General features: G+C 39.5%; 2 protein-coding genes across 5 annotated transcripts in view; both read right to left on the reverse strand.

Annotated features, from left to right (window-relative positions):
• Positions 1-260: 260 nt before the first annotated feature.
• Positions 261-5,818, reverse strand: LOC103475920 (uncharacterized). Its single transcript, XM_008427903.3, has 6 exons — positions 3,786-5,818; positions 3,473-3,574; positions 2,438-2,568; positions 2,170-2,331; positions 1,779-2,005; positions 261-1,139 (listed from the first exon to the last, which is right to left on the reverse strand). Exons 1-6 carry the CDS (start codon positions 3,850-3,852, stop codon positions 1,037-1,039), a joined length of 792 nt encoding a protein of 263 aa, XP_008426125.2. The 5' UTR covers positions 3,853-5,818; the 3' UTR covers positions 261-1,036.
• Positions 5,819-5,934: 116 nt separating this feature from the next.
• Positions 5,935-25,104, reverse strand: part of LOC103475928 (FERM and PDZ domain-containing protein 4) — a 46,132-nt gene continuing 26,962 nt past the window's right edge. For 3 of the 4 annotated variants that reach the window (XM_008427925.3, XM_008427934.3, XM_008427916.3), the window contains exons 2-16: positions 23,534-23,656; positions 20,789-20,940; positions 19,945-20,047; positions 19,215-19,260; positions 16,948-17,052; positions 16,625-16,732; positions 15,899-16,030; positions 15,306-15,425; positions 14,750-14,886; positions 14,301-14,427; positions 12,680-12,769; positions 12,414-12,596; positions 12,179-12,317; positions 10,865-11,812; positions 5,935-9,766 (exon numbers count right to left, since the gene is read on the reverse strand). In XM_008427925.3, the coding sequence (XP_008426147.2) occupies positions 6,414-9,766; positions 10,865-11,812; positions 12,179-12,317; positions 12,414-12,596; positions 12,680-12,769; positions 14,301-14,427; positions 14,750-14,886; positions 15,306-15,425; positions 15,899-16,030; positions 16,625-16,732; positions 16,948-17,052; positions 19,215-19,260; positions 19,945-20,047; positions 20,789-20,940; positions 23,534-23,656 (5,866 nt within the window). In that variant the 3' untranslated portion in view covers positions 5,935-6,413. The remainder of the gene's footprint in view (positions 9,767-10,864; positions 11,813-12,178; positions 12,318-12,413; positions 12,597-12,679; positions 12,770-14,300; positions 14,428-14,749; positions 14,887-15,305; positions 15,426-15,898; positions 16,031-16,624; positions 16,733-16,947; positions 17,053-19,214; positions 19,261-19,944; positions 20,048-20,788; positions 20,941-23,533; positions 23,657-25,104) is intronic. The other variant, XM_017303730.2, reaches the window with a different exon arrangement.

The following is a 25,104-nucleotide window of genomic DNA, read 5'->3' on the forward strand; positions in this document are numbered from 1 at the left end:
ATGCTGGAGAAGAGTGCAATAAGGGCTCCATCTAGTGGTGCACAGTGGTAACATAAAGGCAGAGAAAAATGATTGAACCTATAAACTAAGAATAAACTTTTAAGAATGGTAATTTCCTTCAAAAATCACTCAAAAATGTGTAAAATACAAAAAAAAAAAAAACAAAAAACATCTAACTCTTTACAGTCTATAAATTACGACAGTACAAAATTAGACATTTGAACAAAACCAACATACATAATATCCAAGACAGGTTTCAGTGCAGTTCATATCAATTTTATTTAAATTAGAAATCAATTTTATCAAAACTTTCAAGTTTTCAGGACAAACTCTGGCAGTGCAATAAAGGACTCCATGAAAAACACGACATACTGTACAACAGGAAATCACGAGACAAGACAAAGCCGACACGTTACATGGTCTCCAACAGTAACATGGAACTTAATGCATACAAAAAAGGCAATTACCTTCTTAACAATTCATCTGTCAATGCAAATTATTCTCTAAACATCTCTAAAAGTATACACACACACACACACATTTATTTAAACCCCTGCCAGTACCAAGTGAATATTAACACTCTGAATAGGGAGTATATTTTAAATAGCTGGAAAATAATATATTGAGATGCCAATTTAGAGCATTTAAGCTTTTTCTTATGTGATTAAATCCAGCATTACTTGCTTTTTTAAGGATCATTAAGGACACTTTGTAAAGTCTACATTACTTTATACTTCAGCTGTCCATCTTGTAGCAGTATAGTACTTTACCTATGGTAAATTGCATGAAAATTGGCACGAGTAAACTAATCAATAATTAACTTGATCCTCTTATTTAAAGCAAAAACACACACACACACACACACACACACAAAGATCATTCAGCACCAGTCCTTTGGAAGAATACTGTTGTGGATTCTGTGATTAATCAGCCAAGCAAACAGCATTTTTGACCAATTAAAACAATCATTTGAGGAGTCCACCATGACGCACAGTTTTAATAAGTCAGAATCCAGCTGCTGAGCAGAATCATCAGGTCACTTTGTATCCATGGAAATATCTTCTGTGTATCCCATAATCCTTTGCAGTTCCTCAATACATGGGACCATCAACTGGCTTTGCAACTGAGCCATCTTAAACCTGGAAACAGAAGGAAAAGTGACATTTATCGTATTTCCCTTATGAAAGTCTCCTTCAAACAAACAGCATGATATATCCTAGAAATAATAAAAGCAGCAAGGCTACCCGGCTCAGGTGAACGTTAGCACTTTAACTGCTAACCCTAATTAATCGGCATATTCATATTCTAAAAGCTGAACGAGTTCAAAGGGTAATCATAAGGTAGACCTGAAATCTGCATAAACTTACATTGAACAGGCAGCAAACAGACTCCAGTTCATGTTGCTTCCCTTTAGCTGGATGTCTATGCTGGCAGCCAACCAATCAGCAGAGCTCATCTTAAAACTGTCTTAGTTTATTTATTCACATCAAAATGTCAAACTTCAGAGTATTTTACCGGACTTTAGATCATTATGAAACAGGATACGAACTGAAGTGAAAGGATAATTATGCACGGTATTCAAACCCACTGAAAAACTCATCTATGAGGGTCTTACTAATAATTTAAGTAAAACCCTCATAGATCCTCATGGTTTTCCTGCATTTATCTGCAGGAAAACCAGCCTTTTTCTCCCAACTTACCTTACGGCCATTGAGAAGTATTTAAAATGCATTTAAAAACACAGGAACAGTTCAAGCGGCGTTAAAAGCCTAAGTTACCTCCTGAGCAGTTCCTGTCCTCTGCTGGGCTCTGGGCGGTTGTGCTGGAGCGCAGCCAGGCTGTGAGCAGCCAGGATGCTGTAGCACTGCTCTCTCAACGCGTTGTGGTCAGCGGTGTCCCACTGCGGCAAATCACCGGTGTATCGCCACGCCATGAGGGAGTGCTCCAACACAGCGTCCCACTCTTTGTTCCTCAGGAGAACCTGGCCCCACTCCTGACATGAAACCTGAGGGGGAATGATGCAATCAATACAGAGGAGCCATGTGGAGTTTTAATGGTATGTAAAATAGTATATTCATCAAAGTCTATTTTGTGTATAAACAGAAAACTGCCTTCCACTAAAGCCCCCCCGTTACACAATTTTTACTTTTATCTTATTGTTACACATACTTTGAATGCCACCAGGTGAGGATAGGCCTTTCTGTAGCAGTGAGCGTCCCGGTTGGAGCCGAACCGGGAGTACGGGATGGACCTGTAAACGTTTATCTTCTTCAGCTGGAGGTCTTCCTGGAGACACTTGAGGTCTGTCGCCACCATTTTGGGCTCTTGACTCTAAAGACAACACAACACATGTTTTAGGCCACATCTCATGCAATAAAGTTTAGGTTTTTTTTACTGTAGAAATACTCAATATCCACACACTGTAAAGCTCTCTTACCTGTCCAACCAAGATGAGTGATCTGATGAGCTGAACAAGCTGCTGTTTGGAGAGTGGGGTGGGATGATCATCCATCTTTTCACACTGATCCTCGATTCTTTCTCCCCACACGCCACCGAAGGACAGGTCCACTGCAACAGAGTGTACAGAAAATTTATTATAATTTCCCAACCTCTTCAGAATAGGTACAAACTCAAAAATGTTTTATAGGGGTAAAGTCCAAATAACTTGAATGCTTCTGAAGCATAGTAAAAATAAAACACAAGTTAAAATTCCAATGATAATTGTGTATTAAAAGGGGTAATGTGGCTATTTGCCCAGGGCAGAATGAGCAATAGAAGGGGGTTAATCTGTGACTTATGTTCCAAACATGTCCAGTCAATAATGATTTCCCACATTTTGACTGGGTGTTTAAATTAGTTGTCAACCATCCTACACACGAGTTAATCCGTCATCTTTTTAATCCTTTAGACGCACCAAACAGATAATAAGGGAACCAAGTTGTTTTGCTTCTCCCACAACTTTTGGTTTTTATTTGTATTAACTTGTTCCTGTTATCTATACATTGCAAATAATTTTTGATAGCTGAGTGATTTGTGCAAGAACTGCCACAATGTTAAAGCCCAAAATGTGTACTTTTAAATCTTTAATGCATCCTGATCCTAGTCCAGAAGGCTATGGAAAAGAAAGGGAATATAGTTAAATTATTTAGTAAGCAAAGTATAAAAACAAATTGCTTATAAAACTTGGAGCATGTATTGTTTTAACACTATTCATGTGACAGATAAGTTCTGGATTTTGACCCTCCCCAAACTCACAGAAATCAACCAACTTGAAACGTACTCAGTTAATTAAATCAGTGCTCAACTGTTTAACTTGAAAGAAAATGATAAGACTTAGAAAGGAAACGGAATTCACAGGCCTGTCCAAATTAAATGCAATAAATTCCCTTATATTCCCTGTGCATGTGTCATATTACACAAACCCAGCAGCACATTAGTTTTGATGGTGCCGTTATTGCAGTTTAATACTTACAAGAGTGTGCTCGCTTTGTGTTTGGGTTTCTGCTGCTTCTTGGAAGTGGAGCAGGGGCGAAACGAGCTCCGAGGATTTCTAAGTAAGACCTTCTCATTCGAGCTGGAAAAAAATAGGACAAGAATTTAAATTATAATAATAAAAAACAGCTCACAGTTTAGCATTTGTTTCTGCAGAAAATTGGAAATATTTTAAGTTAAGACTAAATAAACTGTTTTAATTAGCATCATGGTAAAGTTAGCATCGTAGCAAGGGAACTTGTCGCATAAACAGCATCATTGAATTACCTTTTCTGCGTTTGATTCAGACTTACTTGAAATTTTAGGTTGTGGAGCAGGTATTTCCACCAGGGCACGTCGTTGCTGACACATCGCCGACATTGTTACCAAACTTCTATCAGTGAAGGTTTGGAGCTAACTACCTGCTAATAATATAGCCAGAACTTTAAACCCCACGGGGTGCACAATAAATACTTCTCTGCTTTGGCAGCCGGGCTGCGAAGAACCAGACAGTCAGCAACTCCTTGAAGGATGCTATAAAGTTACCTTTTATCAACTAAGCACTGTAGGTGAACACATACACGCACACCGTAAACTTTCTAAAGCCCGAGACAAGAAGAAGTCTAAAACTTTTGTCTACCAGGACAATGCTTTGAGAAGCGCGCTACACGAGTTGCCGCGCGGGTGTGGCTTATTTCTGCATGCGCCAAACTGATAGGCTGACGAACGTAACGTGCGTAAAGGACGAGCCTAACATGCTAATGAGCCGGGCTCAGACATCCCGCCTACGCACGTACCCTGCTGCTTGTGGAGAGAGCGTCACGTAAACCACGCAGGAACCATTATATGTAAAAAGAGCCCATGCATTAAGATTTCACCAAGTCTTTCCTATAATTGTCTACAGTGTATATTATCTAATTTTACACTAAATGGTGACAATATTTCTTCTATTTAGCCTGAGCAACATTGAAGAAAAATACCCCAATAAATACGTTTTTTAAAACATATTTTCTAATCTCACTTTTTTATTCCTGAGAAATGTGATTGCACCAATACATTTACCTTGTTTTTTTTACTAAATAAAATATAAAAACACCCGAAGAAACTCGGTACACCCTACCCCAACACCTAGTTTTGTCCATTTTAGTTGAAACAACTTTAGTGGGAGGCTTGTTAAAGCCTCCAGTCTCTGATATCAGTTTGAGGAGAGTTGGGCCCTCTCCTCACGTTCATCTGTGAGATATTTGAGGGGTTTCTTGCTTGTACACCCTGTTTCACCACACATTTCAATACAAATATGATCTCAGCTCAGGACTTTCCTTTTGTTCATTCTCAGCCATTTCTTGAATATGGAGTAGAATTCCTACTGGGTTTTGTGATTGGGTACGAATTGCAGCAAATAATCCCCAAACTTTGAGACTTCTACCTCCATAGTTCAGAGTTATGAGACTCGTTCTATGGAATGATGTGTTTGGCAATTGTCAAACATATCCTCTCTTCTGGTCTCCAAGTAATTACATTTTAGAGTCTTCTGTTCAAAAATGTTCTTGCATAAGTACTGGTATTTATTTTTAACAATCTTTAGTCTGGCCTGTAAAATTGAGTAAATGTAATCATGATAGAGGTATCATGATTACATTTTAGGATTTTGGTTACTTGTTTTGGCATGTTGTGCTTTGCTCACAATGAACTTGCTTGGAAAACCTGGAAAATGGAAAGTGTTGTTTTCAAATGATTTCATTTATTAAGGGAAAAAGTTGTCAACAACCAAAAGTTTTATGTCCTTTTGAATTGGAAATCACAAGAGTTGCTGAAAATATCGTTTTAAACTCACAACACATGAAAATGTGTAAAAAAGGCAACAGCATACATAATTGGCAATATAACATAAATGTGTACAAAATAAAAAAAAGTTCCCATATTAACCCAATGAAACCTTTTAGGAAAATGACATGAATGAACAGTCATTGAAAAAATCAGACTGAAAAACAATCCACAGAAAGGCATATATGTGTAAAACATATTTTAATAGTTTGGTGGATTATTGCAAAAACAAAAACAAAAAAATGCTAATTTAATTTCTTCCTGATTCCTCATATGCAAAAAGAAATCAAATAAGCAGAAAAAAAACACAATTTAAAGCAAAAAAAAAAAAACATTTAAAAAAATAAAAGCAACATTTGATCAAAGCAAATCAGATCAGTCGGAATGTTTGAACAAAATTACCGATGTTACATTGGTATGGTTTTAAATATTATGCTTTGTGGGAAATACTTTCATAATTTGTGTTTTGCTCAAACATAATACAAAAAATGACAGAGTAAAGCAATGCTATAATACTCCAAGTCATTAACTATTTAAAGCATATTTTTTATCTTTCGACAAGCAAAAGTGCAACAATTTAATGTTTTGACAGTGTCAAATTTGACCTAAAACTCTAAAATAGTTGTCTTTTTTTAAAATAATTATTATATTTCTATTAAAACTTTACGTAATCTGACTGAACATAAAGTGCCTTCCCTCAATCCCTGCAAGATATTAAAGTAAGCCGAGTTCTTCATGGCTTCACCAAAGTGCTACTTCAAATAATAATACAGTATTAATGTACATTATATACACTTTAAATAAGTTACATAATGCACAGGTAAAAGGGTACAGTATCTACTAGGTACATTTATTACAAAGGTTTGTAACAGTATGGCTTTGTAAATATACATTATAATAATGTCATCAGTAAAAGTATTTAGTCTCTTTAAGCGTTTTCAATTACATGTCATTTTAATGTTGAGTTTAATTGCAATAAATGTATCTTTAGACGTAAAAACCACCTAGACACAACAGGAAAACAGCTGACTCTTTCAGAGAACTTAAAACAGTAAAATGTCTAAAGACAGACTTCTACTGACTGCATAGGCCATACTATAAAGCATTGGAAATAGCCTCTACTTGCTTAGCAGCGTTTTAAGGGAGCGGGTGAGTGCGTTAGCAATAGCCGACATGGTACTGGAGTGGCGGACCAGGGCTTTCACGCTGTGCTCCCCGGGGGCACCTACAGTCGCAGCTTCGGCTGCTTTGAGCAAACAAATATAGTTCATAACAACCTCATCGACTTTTGCTACGACTTCTCTTTGCTGCTGTGATGCTGAGGCTCCAAGTCCCCGAACTAGACACATACAAGCCTCACACAGACAGCATAGCACCTGAAAACTACATGTAACAGCTAGCAGCATTTCATCTGGACTGCCATGGGCTTGTGCCATTCTCCGGCATGCCCGGCCTAACTCTTTCGACTCGACGGAAAGGAGCTGCTTGTACTGGGAAACATCTTGGATAGGCATCTGGGCACCGCGGTCGCACCGACCGACACTGGATCTCACCAGTGCAATGAGCTCGCTGGCATCTCGACGAACGTCGTTAAAGCCAGAAGGAAAGCTGTACATGCGGTCCTTAAGAGCGTTGATTCTTGCTAGACGGTCACTGAAACTCATGTTGTCGAGGACCTCTCCATACAACTGCTCATCCACGGCCGAGCCATAGAGAGTTATAGTTGATGCAACAGCACCATTATTGTCAATATTGCTCCCAACACGGCTTCCTCTAGGCCTCTCCCACTCAATTTCGTCATCTTCTCCCTCGGTCTTACGTTTAAAGAAACAGTAGCTGAAGGGGCCGTTGCATCTCCAAGGACTGGTGTCCAGTTTTTGAGAGCCCTTCGTATGCTTTGAGTCTTTTTGTAATGGAAATGCAACAGATGCCCTTCTACTGTCCACCCCACTGCCTGAGGACCAACAAGTTGCATGTGAAGACACAGATCCTTGGGAGTAACTCTTGGAAAGACGTTTTCTTGCTTGTCTATGTTGGACTTTGGTGTCACTCTGATGAGACATAGGTGCCGACAAGGGTTGCTGGCTGCGGCTACGAATAGGCTTATCAAATAAAGCCTCCACACTTCCAGAACTTGCTGTCACATTGCTTGAGCTGCGTTTGAGCTCTCTCCCTCGTTGCATGCTACTGCTGAAGGGGTCTGTCTGTAACAAAGTCGGTGCAACAGTCTGAATGTGGTTCTGGTTTTGCCGCAACTGGATGGGATGAAGGGAATCTTGAGGGCATCCTGAGTTGCTAGCACTGGAGTTTGCTGGGACTGGTAGAGATAAAGGAGGAGGTGGTGGTAGAGGTGGCGGTGGAGGAGGTGGAGATTGTGGATTATGCGTTGGAGATGAAATGGTAGTTCTAGTCCGATTAGACGACTGTCTGATGAAAGCTGATGGATGGTCACCCCTTCCTAGTGAGAGGGCATTGAGGTCTGCACGTTGACCACTCAAAGTAGGAGCAGTTGAGAAACAAAAAGAATCATTAGGTCGAGGAGACTGAAAAGATGCATGTTTCAGCCTTGAGTCTGATCTGAACCCTTCCTCTGTGCTGCCACTTGGTTGACTTCTTGAGCGAGGTGGAGGGCGGTTGCCTAAAAAGTCACGATTTCGGCTTGGATTCAAAGCCCCGTCACGGTTCATACAGTCTTGTCTTTTAATGTACGAGAGAAATTGCTCTGCATCCATACCATCTCTGCCAAGGTCACTTTCTAGACCAGAAAAGGAGCTCCTTCTCTCTGCGGTAGGACTCCTGAAATCTAAACCTTCATTCAGCCTCTGAACTTGCATGTCAGGGCTTCTTTTGAGTTTGGCAGGAAGTGTTGCTGAAAGGTAAGACCTTGAATTTTTATTTGCCAACTGCATTGGGGCTGAATGAGGACCTACCAAATTAGGGCTGAGAAATGGAGATGTCACAGACGAAGGCATACATGGACAGCGAGCAGTGGTGTTCCCTCTGTTCTTAACCATTTCAACTAGCTGAGGGTTGCTTGTGATAAAGCGTCTGGTGTCTTTTTTAACTGCCCCTCCCATACCGGCACTATGTAACTTCCCTCCCTGATGCATCTGGCTCACTGTAAGATAGTTTATCAGTTGTCTGTAGGCCTCACTGCCTTCCTTTGGGTTAAGCCCCTTAAAACAGGCTTGTTGTTTAGGATAGATGTCATTGTGGTGCTTCTTGCTTCCAGTGCCTGTCACTTCCTTATGTTTGGATGGAGTTGCTGAGGAGGGTCGACTTGTTTCCCCCCCAGCAAGAGGGGGGTGAATATTGGGCAGCATTTTACGAAGGAGGGCAGGGTCTGCATGCGGATGAAGTTCTTTGTTTTGGGTGTTCTGGTTCTGAAATCCGGTTTTGCTGTCTTCATAGTTTAGCACCCTAAGCAGGGAGGAAGAAGAACTTGAAAGTGGGTGCTTTTGTGAGCGATGTTGTTTGGACTCAACAGCGCCGGGGCCAAGAGGAGAGTCAGTCGGCGTGGCACAGGCACTGCTGTTTGTGCTGCCACCTGCATCAAGTGATGAGCACAGAGAGCCCTGCAAAGAACTGTGGCCTTCTCCTTGCAAATTTGAAATCCTTTTGGCCAGGTGGTACTCACACAACCGTGCCACACTCTGTTGTCTTGAAATTGGCTGATGGTCACTTGGTGTGTCTGATCCATGTTCAGAACCTCCTGTTCTGGATTGTTTGCTCGGGGACAGTAAGGACGCTACAACTAGATGCTCATCCTGTTCAGCGGCCGCCGCTCCGTTACCCACTTCACAGCCCATAGTGACCACATCTAGGAAGCGATCGGAAACGGTTGAAGAAGGGCGAAGATTATTTCGATGGTCGCGAGCTGGGCTCGTTACTCCAATGCCCTGAGCTACGGAAGAAGGAGAAGCGACAAAGGAATTCTGTCTCCTCTTGGCTTCTTCCTGCTCGCTGAATGAAGCGTGCTGGTTCAAATCCAGATAGCTGCGCCTGTTATTGATCTCACTTCGAAGTACTTCTCTTGTGCTGAAGGTGTTGTACTTTCCGCTCGAGTGTACAGACTTTTTCTGGTGTTTGCCTCCTGGCGTTGTCGAACTCGGACGTTGAAGAGTAACCGAGAGAGTAGTCTGGGGTTTCAGTTCCAATCTGTCCGGCCCTGACGATGTCAGGTCTAGCTGGGGGCTACGTCTCGGAGGAACTGCTGGAGGCTGAAGGTGTCGTGTTGGACTACGAGGTTTCTTTTCTTGTGTTGTGCATGAATTAGGTGAGACTGGGAATTCAGTTTTCTCCTCAAGCAATGGTTGGTATCCTTCACGCGTGGCTACAAGTAAACGCATGTGGCTGTCGGTGAGTCTATGAGTAGCAGCTAGATCAGAGATCTCAGTCATCTCTGAAGAGTTAGTTTCGTTGCCAGAATCTGAGGATGATTCTGGGCTAAATCCGTGAGATGTGCAAATACCTAAGAAAATACAAAGATTAATATTAATATCTATAACAAAGTTTAACCAATATTTGTAAGAAGTGAGATATATGATTATTTTATCCTGTTTAAGATGTAGCGGTTAATGCTTCTTCATGTTTGTTACCTATATGTGCTTTGCTTTGTTTACATGCAACAATGCACAGCCTGGACTGAATTCATGACTCTATTTTCCTATCTGTGTGTTGTTCATGTTTTAATGGATGAATTCTGCTCATTTCCTTTATTCCAATTGGGAAAGTATACAAGCTTACACACTTGCAAGTTTCAAATTTCACAAGCAGAATAAATTAGAATTCATAGGTTTCGCTGTACAAACATAATGCGATGTTTCAACTGGAGAAAAAAAAACATGCAGACATGTTTAATCTCATATGTAATGCTAATTATCAATGCAGAATCTGTGAGGATTAGGATTAACTCTGTTTAGCGTATTGCTGTTGCTTTTCTCACTTATCAGTCTTTTACACTTTGTCTATGTTTGTCTGGAACAATCATCTCTCCATTGACTACACACAGTCCAGAATGCTGCAGCTCTACTTTTAACCAGCACTAAAGAGCATCAACACATCACTCCTTTAGAGTCATCATTTCCTCAGTTCCCATCTCTTTCCGGATTGATTTAAAAATTGTACTATACATTTTTCACGTTTTAAGTGGTTTGGCCACCATCTTCTTGCACTGATTTTTTTGGCTGCATCTGTTTTTTTTTTATGTGTTGTAAATTTTTACAGTTTTTTTCTCTTTTTCTTGACAAATTAAGCAAGCAAAACTGAAATTCTTTTTAGATTAAAATTTCCAAGCAACCATGTTTAACTTTGTTGAAGACTACTTCGCTTATTTGACCACAAGCCTCTAGCATGAAGCAGTACTAGTGCAACATTCCAATCAAAGTATTCTGAAACAATGGCAATAAAAGATTCGCAAGACACATTTTAAGTGCAGGCGCAGAATAATCACTGTGCAGAAAAGATCAAATGACAAACTCAGAACACCTAATCATGCCGATTATGTTTTGCCTAAAAAAAAATATAATGTATAGTAGCGATCAAACACTGTTGTGATTTTAACACACACCTGTGTTGTTGCTGCTCGGAGGTGGACGAGGAGGTCTCTGTTCGGAGACCGATAGATGCTCCAGTGCTTGTAGAGAATCCATGACTGCATTCTCTAACCTACTCTCCCCTCCGCTGCTTCCTTCTTCCTCTCCGTGAGTCGGTACAGCATCGATCAGCGACACAGGAATGTCGTCGTTATCACATGTGCTTAGAGGCCGTCCCTCCGGGGCCACGTCCTCGTCTATGCTGTCCCGAAAGCCCGGCGGCGGCGCCGCGATTGCGAGGTTGAGGGTCTGCAGCAGCGTGTCGTCCTCGTCGTCGTTGACGCCGTCGTCTCCTTCGGGAGGCGGCAGCGACGTGAGATCGATGATGTCATCTGTGGACCCAGAGAGAGTGAGAAAAGTAGCTTTGCCAGCTGCTGTGGGCAACCGCGCGCCCTGGTTGCCACAGTCGTCTCCACCTTCCCTGTTGTCACCCACTGGAGTCCCCCCCGTGGAGTCTTCCTCGCAGGACGCGTCCTCATCATCCTCCGCGTCATCTGTTGTGTCTCGATAGAACAAGTCCCTCAGCACGGGCTCTTCACCGCCTTCCTCAGTTATGATGTTGCTGTAGACGTGGGTGAGCTCGTTGAACTGAAAGGGCTCCGAAGACTCTGGGCTCTCTGGTACTACATCATAGTTCCTGGGTCTGTTCAGGGGCGGGTTACCTCCAAAAATAAATGAAACTTTGGCGCTTCGAGGTGAGTCTTGGGTTTTGTGTCTGGTGGGTGGAGGAAGGGGAGGGGGCAGTGGACTTCTTCTTGTCCCGTGGTCGCCGTCCAGGTTTTGAGGTTCATGGAAGTAGGGAGAAATGCTGTTTTCCCTCTGGCCGTTGTCTGGATAGTTTCTGTTGTAGACCTTCCCCTGTGACGGCTCTTCATTTTCCCCTAAAGACGTGCTGTACGGCCACTCCAGGACACGATCCTGACCTGCAGCAAGCGAGCGAGCGAATATTACTTTGCGTTTCATATTTCATTTTGATTAAACTTTAAAACAGCTTCCCCTTTCAGTGCTTTCACTTCCGGATGTTTAAGGTTTTATGCTTCTCAGTAGGAATATTAATATTTAAATCGTTTAATCTCACTTTGCATATAATTTCTCGAGACTGTAAAGAGCAAGAGTTTTTAATAGTTTCATGTGAAATATTTAGCAAGAAAATTCAACATAAAGTTCACGATAAAAATGCAACAGATTAATGTGCTTCCTGAGAACAATTGTTACCAAATATTTAGCACGTGCAGTTTTGATAGGACTGCGATAAATCTGCAAAAGTAATTAAAACAATGATGACTCACCAGCGTCATCTTCTGCTATGTTATTGCAGTGGGCCATGTTGAAAATAGATCTCCTGGAGTCCACTAGGAGGCGGTAGTAGCCTGCCGTCAGGCAAGCGAGGTTCATGGCATCACTGGACTCCATGATCAGAGTGATGGGCTGAGAAAACAGAGAGACGGGCAGAGGGTGAGGTGTATTAAACGATCAATAAAGGAAGACGATACAGAAAATGGAAGGAGAGACGATTGCACTTACTCTTACGTCCAGGACGTGAAGCTCCAGCCGGACGTTCGTCTCGTCTTCTGTGAGAATCTCGATGCGGTTGACGTGGCTGAAGTCGGCCAAGAGGGCCACCAGGTTGGTCCGAGCGTTGATGACGTGACTGATCCCATACCGGGGGCCCACCAACAGCATCACCTCCGTCTGTTTCTCGCCTTGCTGCGGCCAGAAGGACAGAAGACAATGCAAAGAGGTTCCCACAAACAAATCCCCGAAGACAGGGTTTTTGACGAACGTCTTACCAAAAGTATCGATTTGAACTCTCTTCCTCCGTACAGTTTTAGTTCACTGATGTACCTCAGGTAATGCACCTTGGCCTGCAATGCAGTTAGCTGTAAAGATAGAAGAGAGACACAAAGGTAATTACTCAGAAATGAAATCACTTCAATCTGAGGAGACGCATTAGAGGCTTCTAGAGGATGTAAAGCACGATAGAGCCGTTTTGATGTGGACCACCGAGTTTCCATTATATACCATCATATCAGTTCAATCTGATCCACTGCAGTGCTCTTTATCGCTCGCTTGTGTATGAAAGGACTCCACCGTCAACGGGCTTCCTACACGTTTTTCCATATGTATCCAAACACATATATTTTTTATGTTGTTTTAATAACATACTGGAGACTTGAGAACAAAATAATGAACCTTGATTTGCTTGAATAGTGAGCAGGTGTGATTATCTAGAAGTACTGCAAAATATAAAACAACCCAAAGCATGTGGCATATCTCTTCAAACAACTGGACTTATCAGTTTAGGTGTTTTTTCAAAGCATAGTTTTTTATCTCATTTGTACAAAGTTTAAAAAACCACAAATCCAGATTAGCCTTATTTTAAAGCGTTGCATAGGGTTAAAAAAAAAAACATAAAAATTGTCCTTTTTGATTACTGATTGTGCGTGCATTCAGTCAAATTAAAGATGAAATGTAAACCAATGTAAAACCATCCATTTATAGAGTTATTCTTTCAGTCTGAAAAATCAAATTCTACATATGTTTTCACATAACCCCCCCCAAACTTTAATAGACAACTTTCGGGAGGTCTCTGCCTTTTACATTTATTTTTGAATATAAAATACTCAAGGTCACAATGAATTTGGATTAGAACGTTCTACCGTGTACAGGTTTTAAAATGTGTAATCAAGAAAAAAATAGGCAGAAAGGAAAGATGAAAGAAAACGAGAAGGAATGAGTAAAAAGGAAAAATATAGGGAATGGAGGGAGGTAGGAAGTAAGGAAGGCAGCACTGAATGATGAGTGTAAGGACACAAAGGCAAAAAGAAGAAAGAAATAAAGGTGTGAGACAAGGACAGAAAGGAAGGGAAGAATATTAGAAGAACAGAGAAAGGAATTGGCACAATAAAGGGAAGAAAGGGACATTCTAGTGGCTTATTGTTAGCTTTGATATGAACCGCATTGCTATATCATAACTTGTAAATAGCTAGAACTATATAGTGGCATGATATTTAAAAATACATAGGTTAATCGAGTCGATAAGCTGTACTGACCAAAGTCACCATGAATGTTGCAGACAAGACCAGCTGGAGTCTCAGAAAGAGCTGCAAAGTTCACCCTAAGTGAGCCGCTCCTATCCGGGACATGTGTGTGTGAATATGAATACCTCATTATGCACAGGCTCTGACAATGCATGTTGCTCGTTTTCCAAATTAGCATTCAAGGTCTAGCTTGGCAGAAGGTCTTGGGTTGACAAGGGTGAGAACCTTTACAAAGATGAGTATGGCAGCTAAGCTATTTTGGGGTATTGCATCAGAAATCAGAGTCGTAGTGTGTTTTCAAGCATATGTGCGTATGTGTGTGTTGGAAGCTAATAACAAGGGCAAAGAAAGACAAAAGGGAACTGGTTACTTTTTTCCCCGGAGGCACAAGGTTCTGGTTGGTTTTGAGAATGTGCGTCAGAGCCTTCTTGATGTTTTTCTCCTTCATGCTGGACAGCACAGTCGGAGGCAGGAACAGCGACAGACCCCATTCCTTTCTGTGGAGAGAAGATTGATATAAAACATAGAGCCACGCTTGGAAAACAAAGTCTTTCCCCCGGAACTGGGTTAAAACAGTTGCAGCGGACAGCCGAAGAAGGAATTTACTGACAAACTGGCTGTCAGGGAGAGAAAAAAACACACAACTTTGTTGGACTGACCCTCTAAGGAGAACAGCTTTTTCCTCTACTGGTCATAAACACAGAAAGAGACTTTTTTTTTTTGCTCTGAAAACACGTTTCAAAGTTCTAACTCTCAACAGGGTGTCCTTATTAACTACCGGATCTTGTCGGGAATGTCAAACACACATTTTCAACTTACTGGATATATTTTAGTGAAACTTTCTGACTCTGTCTGGCCGTCATGGACAGTATGTACATCTGCAGGGCAGCCAGTCGCAGCGCGGCGTCGTACTTGAGCTCCGGGCCGAAGCGCTCCAACACCACGTCGTTACAACACTGAAAGCGAAATGGTGCAAGAGTTTGTTGGAGGACATTGGAGAACAAACAGCACCATGAAGACAAAGGAACAGGGAGGGAAAAACACTTTGCCAACTGTGAAACATGGTGGGGGTGGCATTATTAGAAAATTATGTTATTACAACAATAAACTAGTTTGTGTTGGTTTATAAACTCCCGCAAAATTAAGCTCACTTTTGTTATCAATAGAGTTTCTCATGTGTGAAAACTTTTCTGTCTCATTTTGGGTTTAGATGCCTTCAAATGACTACAACTTCCACTCTTACTCAACATTAAATCATCTAATTCTGTTACATATCACCAATTTCTATCTGGTACCAAATAGTTTAGATATGGTTACATTTAAAGACAGTTTTACTGATTTAAATTTGAGCTTTGCCTCTCCCACAGCAGCTTACTTGCACATAGAGGTATTCAAACGCCACAGCGTCCCGGCGGAGCAGCTCCACTGGGTCCCTGGGCATGAAGCTGATTCGAAAGAAACACTTCATCCTGTTAGAACCGGGCCTCTGGGTCACCTGGGTTTGTCAGAATCGGTAAACAAAGGAAAACGGTGATTATTTTTTTGGGAAAAAAAAAAAAAAGTATAGCATTTTCTCATGTAATACTAAGAGCGATGCTTTTAGCTAGATCAGAATCTTAGTTATGATCAGTTTGAATAGTTTATCAGCTTTGTCAGAGAATAATGACCCTTAAATACTGCTTTAGCAGAATATTAGCTCTGAACAGTGTGGCATGAATATTAAAATTGTCCTCCTGTCATCTAAGCCACCTCATTAGAAAGCAGCGGTCAACGGGAATTGGCGTGTGCCATGTGCTGCTTTGTGTGTGCAAGAGCATGAGGGAGGGAGGTAATGCGAACTGTCACCCCCTGCTGTGTCAGAGCTGATAAATGGCACCCGGGTCTAAGTACTGTTGGAATACTGAGCAGTTATGCGAGTGTGTGCGGGACAGAAAAGGGCACGACGAGGGAAAACGAAACGTCTCTGACCTGAGTAAGCGTCTCCTGCTCGTGAAGGAGAAGCAGTTTGCTTCCAGAGCCTTCGGTCCTCTCCTCCAGCACCAGGGAGAAGTGCTCAATGCAGCGGATCGACAGCTTCTCCTGCAGGGTCATAATCACTTCCTGGAAAAACAGGAGACAAAACAAATGGATCAGCGAAACAAAAGACAACAAACAAAACGAAGCCAATCATCTCTTTCCATTTAGTCCTGTCCTTTGGATCTCTATCCTCACATCGAAATAAGCACATTTGGTTATTATTGTTTTATTTTTATTTCCCCAGTTAACAGACCATCAGTAAGAATGTGAAGAATATTTTTTACTAACTAAAATCGGTAAAGACTCAAAGACAAAAATAGTTCCACCTTTGCAAAGCTTTAAAAGATATTTCATGCAACACATTAGGCCAAAACAACAACAAACCACTCTATAAAAATTTGTTAAACTACATGAGCAAAGGTCTTTTTTGTCTTCATCTACAACAGTAAAAAAAAACAATAAATGTGGATAAAATCAGTAAAAGAGGATGCATCTTAAAGAGCTTTTTTTCATATTTTATCAGGGCTTTTATATTTTGCCTCCAGGGTCTCAAAGGTGACTGGACTTTGTAATCTCTGCAAGCGTGGGCTCTGAGCGATTCTCCCTCGGTAAATAAAGATGCAGGAGCTGCCGCTAATTTTGCCGAGCGCGCCCCGAAGACACGGCGAAGGCACACACCTTGATGGAAGTGCTGCTGTCGAATCGAAACGACTTCGTCTGCCCATTTTCCAGGTAGACCTTCAGGACATTTGGCATGAATAGGAGAGAGTTGTCCTTCACCGGATTCTGCAAAGAAGGAATATCGTCGGTGTGTGTGTTTTTTTTTTTAAATCTGCGGCAATGTAGTCCGTTTGATATGCGAAAGGAATTCATTTTGTGATTGTCTTATCTATTTTGCATTCAGCAAACTGTCTGTCTTAGGCGGAAACCATCTGGCATTGCCTATATAGGTCATGCATAAGCATGTGTTTATTTGTGCGTGTGCGTGGGGTGGTACTGACCGGGACCTGGCCGTTTATAATGACCTCCTCAGCAAAGCGCACTTTGACCGGATTGGACTTGAGCATGGCTTTTTTGGCTGCACTGATGAACGCTGATTTAGGAGACTAACAGGCAGTCGTCCAAAAAGAGAGAGAAAGAGAGAGAGAGAAGGATGAAGAATAGCATTTTTTCTTTTTAAAGTCCTTCAAAATTCCAGCAAACAGCCTTTTTACCTGCAATTATTTTCACAACACTGGCTTCAGAATTAAACAGATGGATGAAGAACAGGACAAGAAGTTCAGGAAAAGCGATCTATTCCTAATCTGAAGAATTAGAGTTGCCCCTATAAATCAACGGTGACCGGAATCAGTCAATTTTCTGCTAGATTGATCCTGACCGGTGACCATCTGGCCAGAGCCTCATAAATCTGACCTTTTATCGATCAGTGAAAACACTGTATCTAAGCACCAACATTTCCCTCTGGCAGCAACACCGAATAAGTGAAAGTTGTTACTGTAGGAAGAAGACTCTCTACTCGGAGTCAGTGAGGTGTTTGAAAAATGAAAATGTATTTTCTGTTTCATGCCGGGAGCCATCTGTGTTTCATTCAGGCTGCGTAAGAGTGAGAGAGAGCAAGACTTCAGCAGACTCTGTCATTGATTGTTGTTTTTATACCTTTTATACCTTAAATTTGTTTCTACAGTTCAAAGCTTTACAAAATGTTCCGCTCAGAAAGCAAACTCTGTCATGCAGCTCTATAAAAATATTCTTTCAGTTTTTAGCAAATTGAAAATATTTTCTCGAAAGATAATTAACAGACCGTTAATGGTTTGTAGAAAAGACTATTAACAGTTTTAGCCCAAACTTTTTTTAACTAGCATGTTAAACTTAAACAGGTTTCCCATATAGTTTCCATAAAATGCTCTGAGGGTTTTTTTCTTTTAAATTAAAGGTACCTGTCAAAAGCAGAGCCTGCCCTTCACATAAAAGCCTTTTTTGATTTTTCTGCAGCCAGTCGGCTTCTCCATTTCCCCTCTGATAAAACTTTAAATGGAAAGTTAAGGGTTTTTAAAGTGAGCTTCTATTAAGAGGAGTACAATGGTTGTATCTTTCCTGCATTACACAACTCCCTTGGCATCTTTGTTTAGAATAAATTTCTATTAACCTCTCCTGGATGCTGAAGCTAATTGCTTGTTCAAATGGGGCCAAGACCAAAGTGGACTTCTACAAACTGAAAATGGCTCTTACATCAGAAACGTCAAAGTAGTTCATTACATTGCTACATTATTGTGACCCATGAGAGGAGATATTAGGATTATTTACATGGAAAATTGAGGCAGGAGGCTGCGCATCATCAATAATCTTCCTGACAGTAACTTGTAAGCAGTGTAAGAAACAATAAAAAGGCTGTAGGTAAAAACTCTAAGGTAGTTTTCACTTTGTTTATTTTTATATCACATATTTACTCCGATAGGAAACACTTTACATTCATTATTCTCAGTACTTGTTTCATACAGGAAGATTATTGATGAGGAACTGGATTCTACATTCATTTCAACATGTAAATAATCAAACTTTAATTGTAATCAAATAGTCAATGCAAACATAAATGTAAAAGTTTATTTAAAAAAGTAATAACATTAACTGCAATGATATCTTGAAGAACAGACTTATTTATTTAGCTTCAGTCTCTGTGAACAAATAATATGATTTTTGTTTATTTTTTTACTTAAAAAATTAGATTAATTTTACTGCACTAAGTAGACAGGTTTTTTTTTTTTTTTCAAAGGCCATAATTTGAAAATGACATTTTACAAGGTGTAATGAAAGGTGTAAATATGACATAAAAGCAAAAATAGAAAAAAATCTGTAATAGGGTGAGTAGTTTTTTATAACACTTTAACTTCATATTTAACAAATATGAAATGTAAAACTTTTTTTTTTAATTATGAACTACGCTGCATTAAGAGCTGACTTAATAAGCAGCAGTTAATCTGAAGTGACACGAAGAGCATCGCAGTCAGATTAAGCGCAAATGAAAACACAATAATGAAGCTCTGACCCACAGATGATTGAGTTTCACTTCAAACAGGAATTAATTGTAATTAAAAGTCTATGTCTAAAAACAGATACATTGACTTAACTGGACTAAATTGCTCAGTTTGGGTTTGGTGGTGCAAGTTTTCAATGTGCATCTCAAGTCTGCACTTTTTTTGCAGAAAACATTATTTATTTAAAAGCATCAGTTACTATGAAAACAGATGATAAATCCTCTGTGTCGACTCACTGGATATGGCTGAACAACAGTCAGCATGATGGACTCTTTGCAGCTCCTGCAGCCAGCACATGGGGAAACAAGCAAGTCAATTAAATCACGACAGAACAATCACCAAGAAACGACGACAGCCAACAACAGGAAGAATACGATTAGCTCGGGTGAGGTGGAATGAAACGCCTCTGGCAAAGGCCGAGCTGCCGCGGTTCAAACCAGAGGCTGTCAACCGTGCAATCATTAATCTTTCATTTTAATTTGAAAGGCAAAAATGCAAAAGTGATTTTTGTGAAACAGGGTTTTGAGTCAGGTTAAGCTGAGCGCACTAAATTCTCAGTGTTATTTCTGCCGTGCAGAACTGCAATAAGAACCAAGCAGATGAGTGGAACGCGTTGCTAACACACTGGAAGAATTTCTCTGGAGCGACACTAATAAGTGTCTTAATGAAAATTTAATGATTACGAGTTTAATCAGACAAAAACTCCTTACCAGGCTCTTTTTGTTGCAGCGATAAATCCTGAAATGATTCAGTTTGGTTTATACTGTGCAACTTCACAAGAAAGTCATTTCACTATTTAGTGATTTTGTCAGATCTAGATCCAATTATGTACAGTCAAACTAAATTGAAGATACAATGCCTTCGAGTTATTTATTTTGAATTATTCCTCCATTCTTAGCACGTATGTGAGGACAGTAGAGAGGAACCATTCATAATCATTCTAATATTTATGTCTTGGGCGTCTACCTGACGAGATCGATGACTCGTTCCCTGGGGGCTGAGCTGACCGGTTCATCGTTGATCATGATAATCTCGTCGCCCGGCAGCAGCTTCCCTTCAGAAGGACCACCTGCACGCAGAGAAACATTGAACCGAGCCATATAGCTGATTAAAGTGCCCCTGTTGGAGATACAGCTGAAGAGATTAGATTTGAATATGACAAACGAGAAAGTGTGTACATACACTCAACAAAATGATCCAGTGAAAATATTTTACTTAGGTTAAATGTAATACTTGGTCTTTGTTTTAATAATTTCTCTTGCAAATATGAAACATTTCATTTTGAAACAGTCTTTGTTTCAGGAACCAACATTTATTAAGGTTAATAGTTCAGATAGGCTAGCTAAAGAAATAATGCTAACTTCGTTTCACCAACAGTTCCATTTGGGACTTGAGTAGTAATTATTTCAAGTAATAATGATTCACTTTTCTACAGAGCCCAGCTTTATAGAACAAAATATGCTACCATTGACATCGAAGCGCTTAGAAAAATCAGTAAAAAGTTCCAACTTGGAGAAGCATGTGCTAGCTTGTTAGCTAGCTAACTAGCTGTCATGTGTACAGTGAGAGATGAACCCCTACACTTACACTTTGCTTTACAAAACATAATCACTTAAATATTTTTTTTCTTGCATGTGTTTATCATTTAACACATAACAGGTGTGAGAATTTGAATTTTGCAATCAACCAATCAGCTTACAGGAAGTGAGGAGACACGAACCCATCAGTTAGGTTCACTTACATTCTTGCAGGGCAATAAATTGAGATTACATTTCATAAACAGATTTTCATGTGTGATTCTTAGATTGACCTGGTGTGACAGAGCGGACCACCACCGGTTTCTCACTACCAGCCACAAACCCGAAGCCCAGAACCGGGTCCCGTCTCATCTCCACCAGACGAGGTGCGGGAGGGAGGCCATCCAGGTGGACCTCCTCCAGGGAGCTGCTCTGGGAGCCTTGGCTAGAAGACACAAAGAGGACGGAAACAACCGAAAATATCAGCAAAGTCAAAGTGACGTAAAATGAGTCAGCAGACGTTTTCACTTTCAAATGACATTGGGGTTAATAGGAAAGATGGCCGCTAAGGAGGTTTAATTAAAGAACATGTTGTACATCAGGCACATTAGCGAAAGATTGATGAATTAATCTTCAAAAAAGGAATAGTTTTAACACAATGAGAGAATAATAAAATTACAATGTAGAACTTGAGCGGTTGGTTACATTAGGTGTTCGTAAATCACATCTTTGGCTCATAAGCAGAGCATTTTAAGCCAAAAGGCCATTTTGCCTGCTGCATTCATAAAACCTCCAAATTTGCGATCTGGAACCAATTTGCCTCCTAAAGGCATATAAAATTCTGCAGAATGGGGCGATTAAAAGTGCTCTGATTACTGAATCGGGTCTCTATAATTCATGCTCAACCTGGAACAAACTCATATATGTCTGTTTTATATTCTATAAAGGTGTTAACGTCCAAATTATAGCAAAGGTTGACTCTAGATGGTTCTAATCCTGTCACTAAATTACAAACTTATGCTAAATAAGTTAATATGTATAGATACAGGCTGTTGAATATGGAGTTATTGGACTTTTGCAGTGATAATAAGCCAAAGTTTAAGGGTTTTGAAGGATTTTGTCATTTTCTACCTGGGTTTTTTCTCACTAAGTATGATTTCTACAGTTATCATTTTAAAACTCTTTCTGGACATCTTAAAGAATTGTAACTATTCAGGTAACTTACAGATGTTGAGAGGATTGATGCTTCAAAAAAGACACTAAATATGAATATAAAACATCAAAATATGCTTATAAGGCTTACATTAACCTAACTTTTAAATAGAAAATTTTTTCCTGATAAAGTGAGAAGAGAAAATAAAATGTTTTGATGTGAAAGAGAAAATGAAACAAATATGGAAAAGCTATATTTAAGTTACTATATTGTTTCAGTATCTCTTCCTAAAAACACAAAACAAGATAAATCACACGGGTAAGTAACTTCCTAGGGTAAATTTTGTTTGCGTAGTTACCTCTCTTTCATCTTAGTGGATCTCAAACATCCTGAGGCAGTTCGTTTTTCAGTTCAATGCGTAGGGGAATAAAGCAATAAAAGTGATGCATGGCCAGAAAAAGCAACTGAGGCACTTCAAGCTTAACAAAAGTGGCTGCCTTATATTTTTGTATTTCACTTGCAACACGCCACCGTTTGTCTCTGGCACGACTTTTAAAATAAGTTGAATCAGATAAAGGTTCACATTTCCCTGCTCCTTTCCTGAATTGCAAGTCATTGCAGTCACCTTTGAGGAATCACTAAAATGCAAATGCATCATTTAATTGCACATTTGGTCCCGAGCCTGAAATGTCTGTCTGAACGACACTGAGCATGCAGAATGTAGGTTATTGAACGGGTGATGCACAGTTTAAGTGGAGGTAACTCACTCTCGGTGCCTCTAAATCATTTCCCTCCTCTTACCTTTTAATGGCTTAGAAACCTCCCTTGGCAGTCTTTGAATTTGTTATTGTAGGTTTTTATTTTGATAAGTATGACCATACAGGGCTTGATGTAGGACAAAACTGCAAACTAATTCTGATTAAAATCATTTGAGAATTAAAAACTGATGTAATCTGTCAAGATCGAAGCAGAGCAGACCCACAAGAACCAAAAACACACCAACTCCTATAACAAAACCCTTCTTTATCAAAAAGATAACAGCAAAAATAAAATATTATGATCTACAGCAAAAAAAAGGACAGTTTAGACTGATTTAATGGAATTTGAGAAAATGTACCAGTTCATCTTGTTTTCACCAACACGACACAAAAGTAATTTTTTTGAGACATGGTTTCCCCCAAGCCATGCCACCCTTGACAGAGAGCCACACAGCCTGTACTTCGTGCAAACCTCTGTCGCCTAATTGTTATAAATGCAACACAGGATGAGGTTTTTACATCTCATATTAAATTGTCCCATCGAGCTTTTGCTAAAAATAACAATTGAGCATATGGTTGGTGTTATGTGGTGATAATATGGGGCACAACGAAGACAAGAAGAGCAAGAAATGGTGCAAAGTAAGGAAACAAAAAGACAAATTTTAAATATCTAAGAAGTATATGGAATGACAGTTATTTTCATAGTGTGAGAAATTTTATTTAAAAAATTACAAATCTAAATGTAGCTGGGTTTTTTGTGCTCAAGTTCTGATTTTTTGTTTTTGTTTTTCTATTTTTTCTGTTCTTGTTTTTTGCTGAATGGACTGTTTGTTTTTTTTTTTTTTGCCTTGGTCAAGCTAATAGAAAATGATAAACCCCCAAAATGTTAGGAAACTGTAGCTGCAGATGTCTTTTAATAATGAAAACCTTTCTTTTATTCTTTATAGTGATTTACAGCTCCCTTTTCAACACAACATTAGTCTCCCTGGTTTGTTTTTAAAAAAAATCTAAATTCTTTGCGGTCTTAATTTGAGGGGGGAAAAGTAGAAGCAATCGAATTTGGGCTCCTTAATGAATTTGTGGTGTGAAACTAAGCAGTTGTAATACATGATTAGGATGAAGCGTACTTGGTAAAGAAGTCCCGTCCATCTCTGGTGTTGTTCATGCTGTCCCAACTGTAAGGGGGCCCCTGAAGCCCTCCCCAGGAGCCCAGGCCGGGTGGGGGCCAGCCTGACGTTTTATTCCTATGGCTACAAGAAGAAGCAAAGAAAAATCAAATGATATCTGTACACAAAACATGCCAATAAATTAAGTTTTTTTTAAAAAATGACCAGAAACCATGAAGATATGGTTCAATGTATATTTGTGAGGCCAAAATTAATCTCCAATGAACTATTTCTCCTTTGTTTGACCCTTATTGGATCAATTTTTGTACAAATTTGCCAATTCAAATGTCCACAAGTTTCACGACTCAAACTGCAAGACCATTCAATCGGGTTTTGTTCAAATCTGGAAGTTTTATTGGGAAGTGTGAGCCTAACTAGATTTTAGTATTTAGTATTTAGATGAAACTTAAATCTAATCAAATTTTCCTACATTCAATGCAAATCTGTTAAAGCACAATTTGTGATCCATAGCACTATGGCTGTAAAAAATGTCAATAAAGTATGAATGTCAACACCAGTAAAAATAGACAAATAAAAGAAGAAAGAATTGACTACATCCGCAGCCATATAAGGTAAATATTTAATAATCTTTTTCCTTTTTTAGGGCTTAAAGTCGACTGGGTCTTGGAATGTATGTTTTATTCCCATACACATTCATTAAATGCTGCCATCAGCAATTAAAAAAAAAAAGTTTTTGGTGATTTGCATGTGTGGTGAAAGAATTCGAGGAAAATCAAACCCTGATTAGAGTTGCATTGATCAATAGGATACAGATCAGAATCTAACAATTTTCCCTTCACGACCCAGTTTTGATGAATTGAATGGAAATCAGTTCTGACCTAGAAAAGCAACAAGCGCTATCAAAATGAATTTATTCCTGCATATTTTGGGGGAAAAAGTTTGTAAAACTGGTTTAAACTGAATTTTTAATTAGTTTAAAATCTAAATATTCTTATTATTTTATCCACAGTCAACTTCTTCATCATTGGAAAGTGTTCGGCTTGAAAATATGGATTTAAATCGTTGGGTAAAAACAAAGGTTAGAAACTCTTATTACAGCTTTAGTATAAAATCACTTGAGTCATATGCTAAGGCTGAAATTATATACTTATACATTTATATTTAACTTGTTTAAAGCACTAAATAAGTAAAAGTATTTTGTCAGAATTTATATAGATTTTAAAATAAAACTTGTGGAGAGCTGTAAGAGCCACAGGTCCAGTTTAAAATCCCTCTCTAAGTAGGTCAAGGGGTTAAATTCACCCAGCTTTGAATCAATATACATTAAAAGACGTCAATTAAAATTCAATTAATGTAAAAAAGCCCATTGTCTTTCAGAATTTGATGGACTTTTTATGTTTGAATCATAAAAAAATGAATAATGTTCAGCATCCCAAATATTTCTCCATTTTTATTCAGATCTGGAAAATTCTCACATCAAATTCCACACTTTTTTAAGGCTGCGCTGGAACACGGTTTGATTTACAACAATAAAAACAAACTCCAAGCAACATTAAAACAGTTTCTGTGGT

This window comes from Poecilia reticulata, chromosome 2 (genome assembly GCF_904066995.2).
Source record: "Poecilia reticulata chromosome 2, P_reticulata-male-v2, whole genome shotgun sequence".
Taxonomy (NCBI): Eukaryota; Metazoa; Chordata; class Actinopteri; order Cyprinodontiformes; family Poeciliidae; genus Poecilia; species Poecilia reticulata.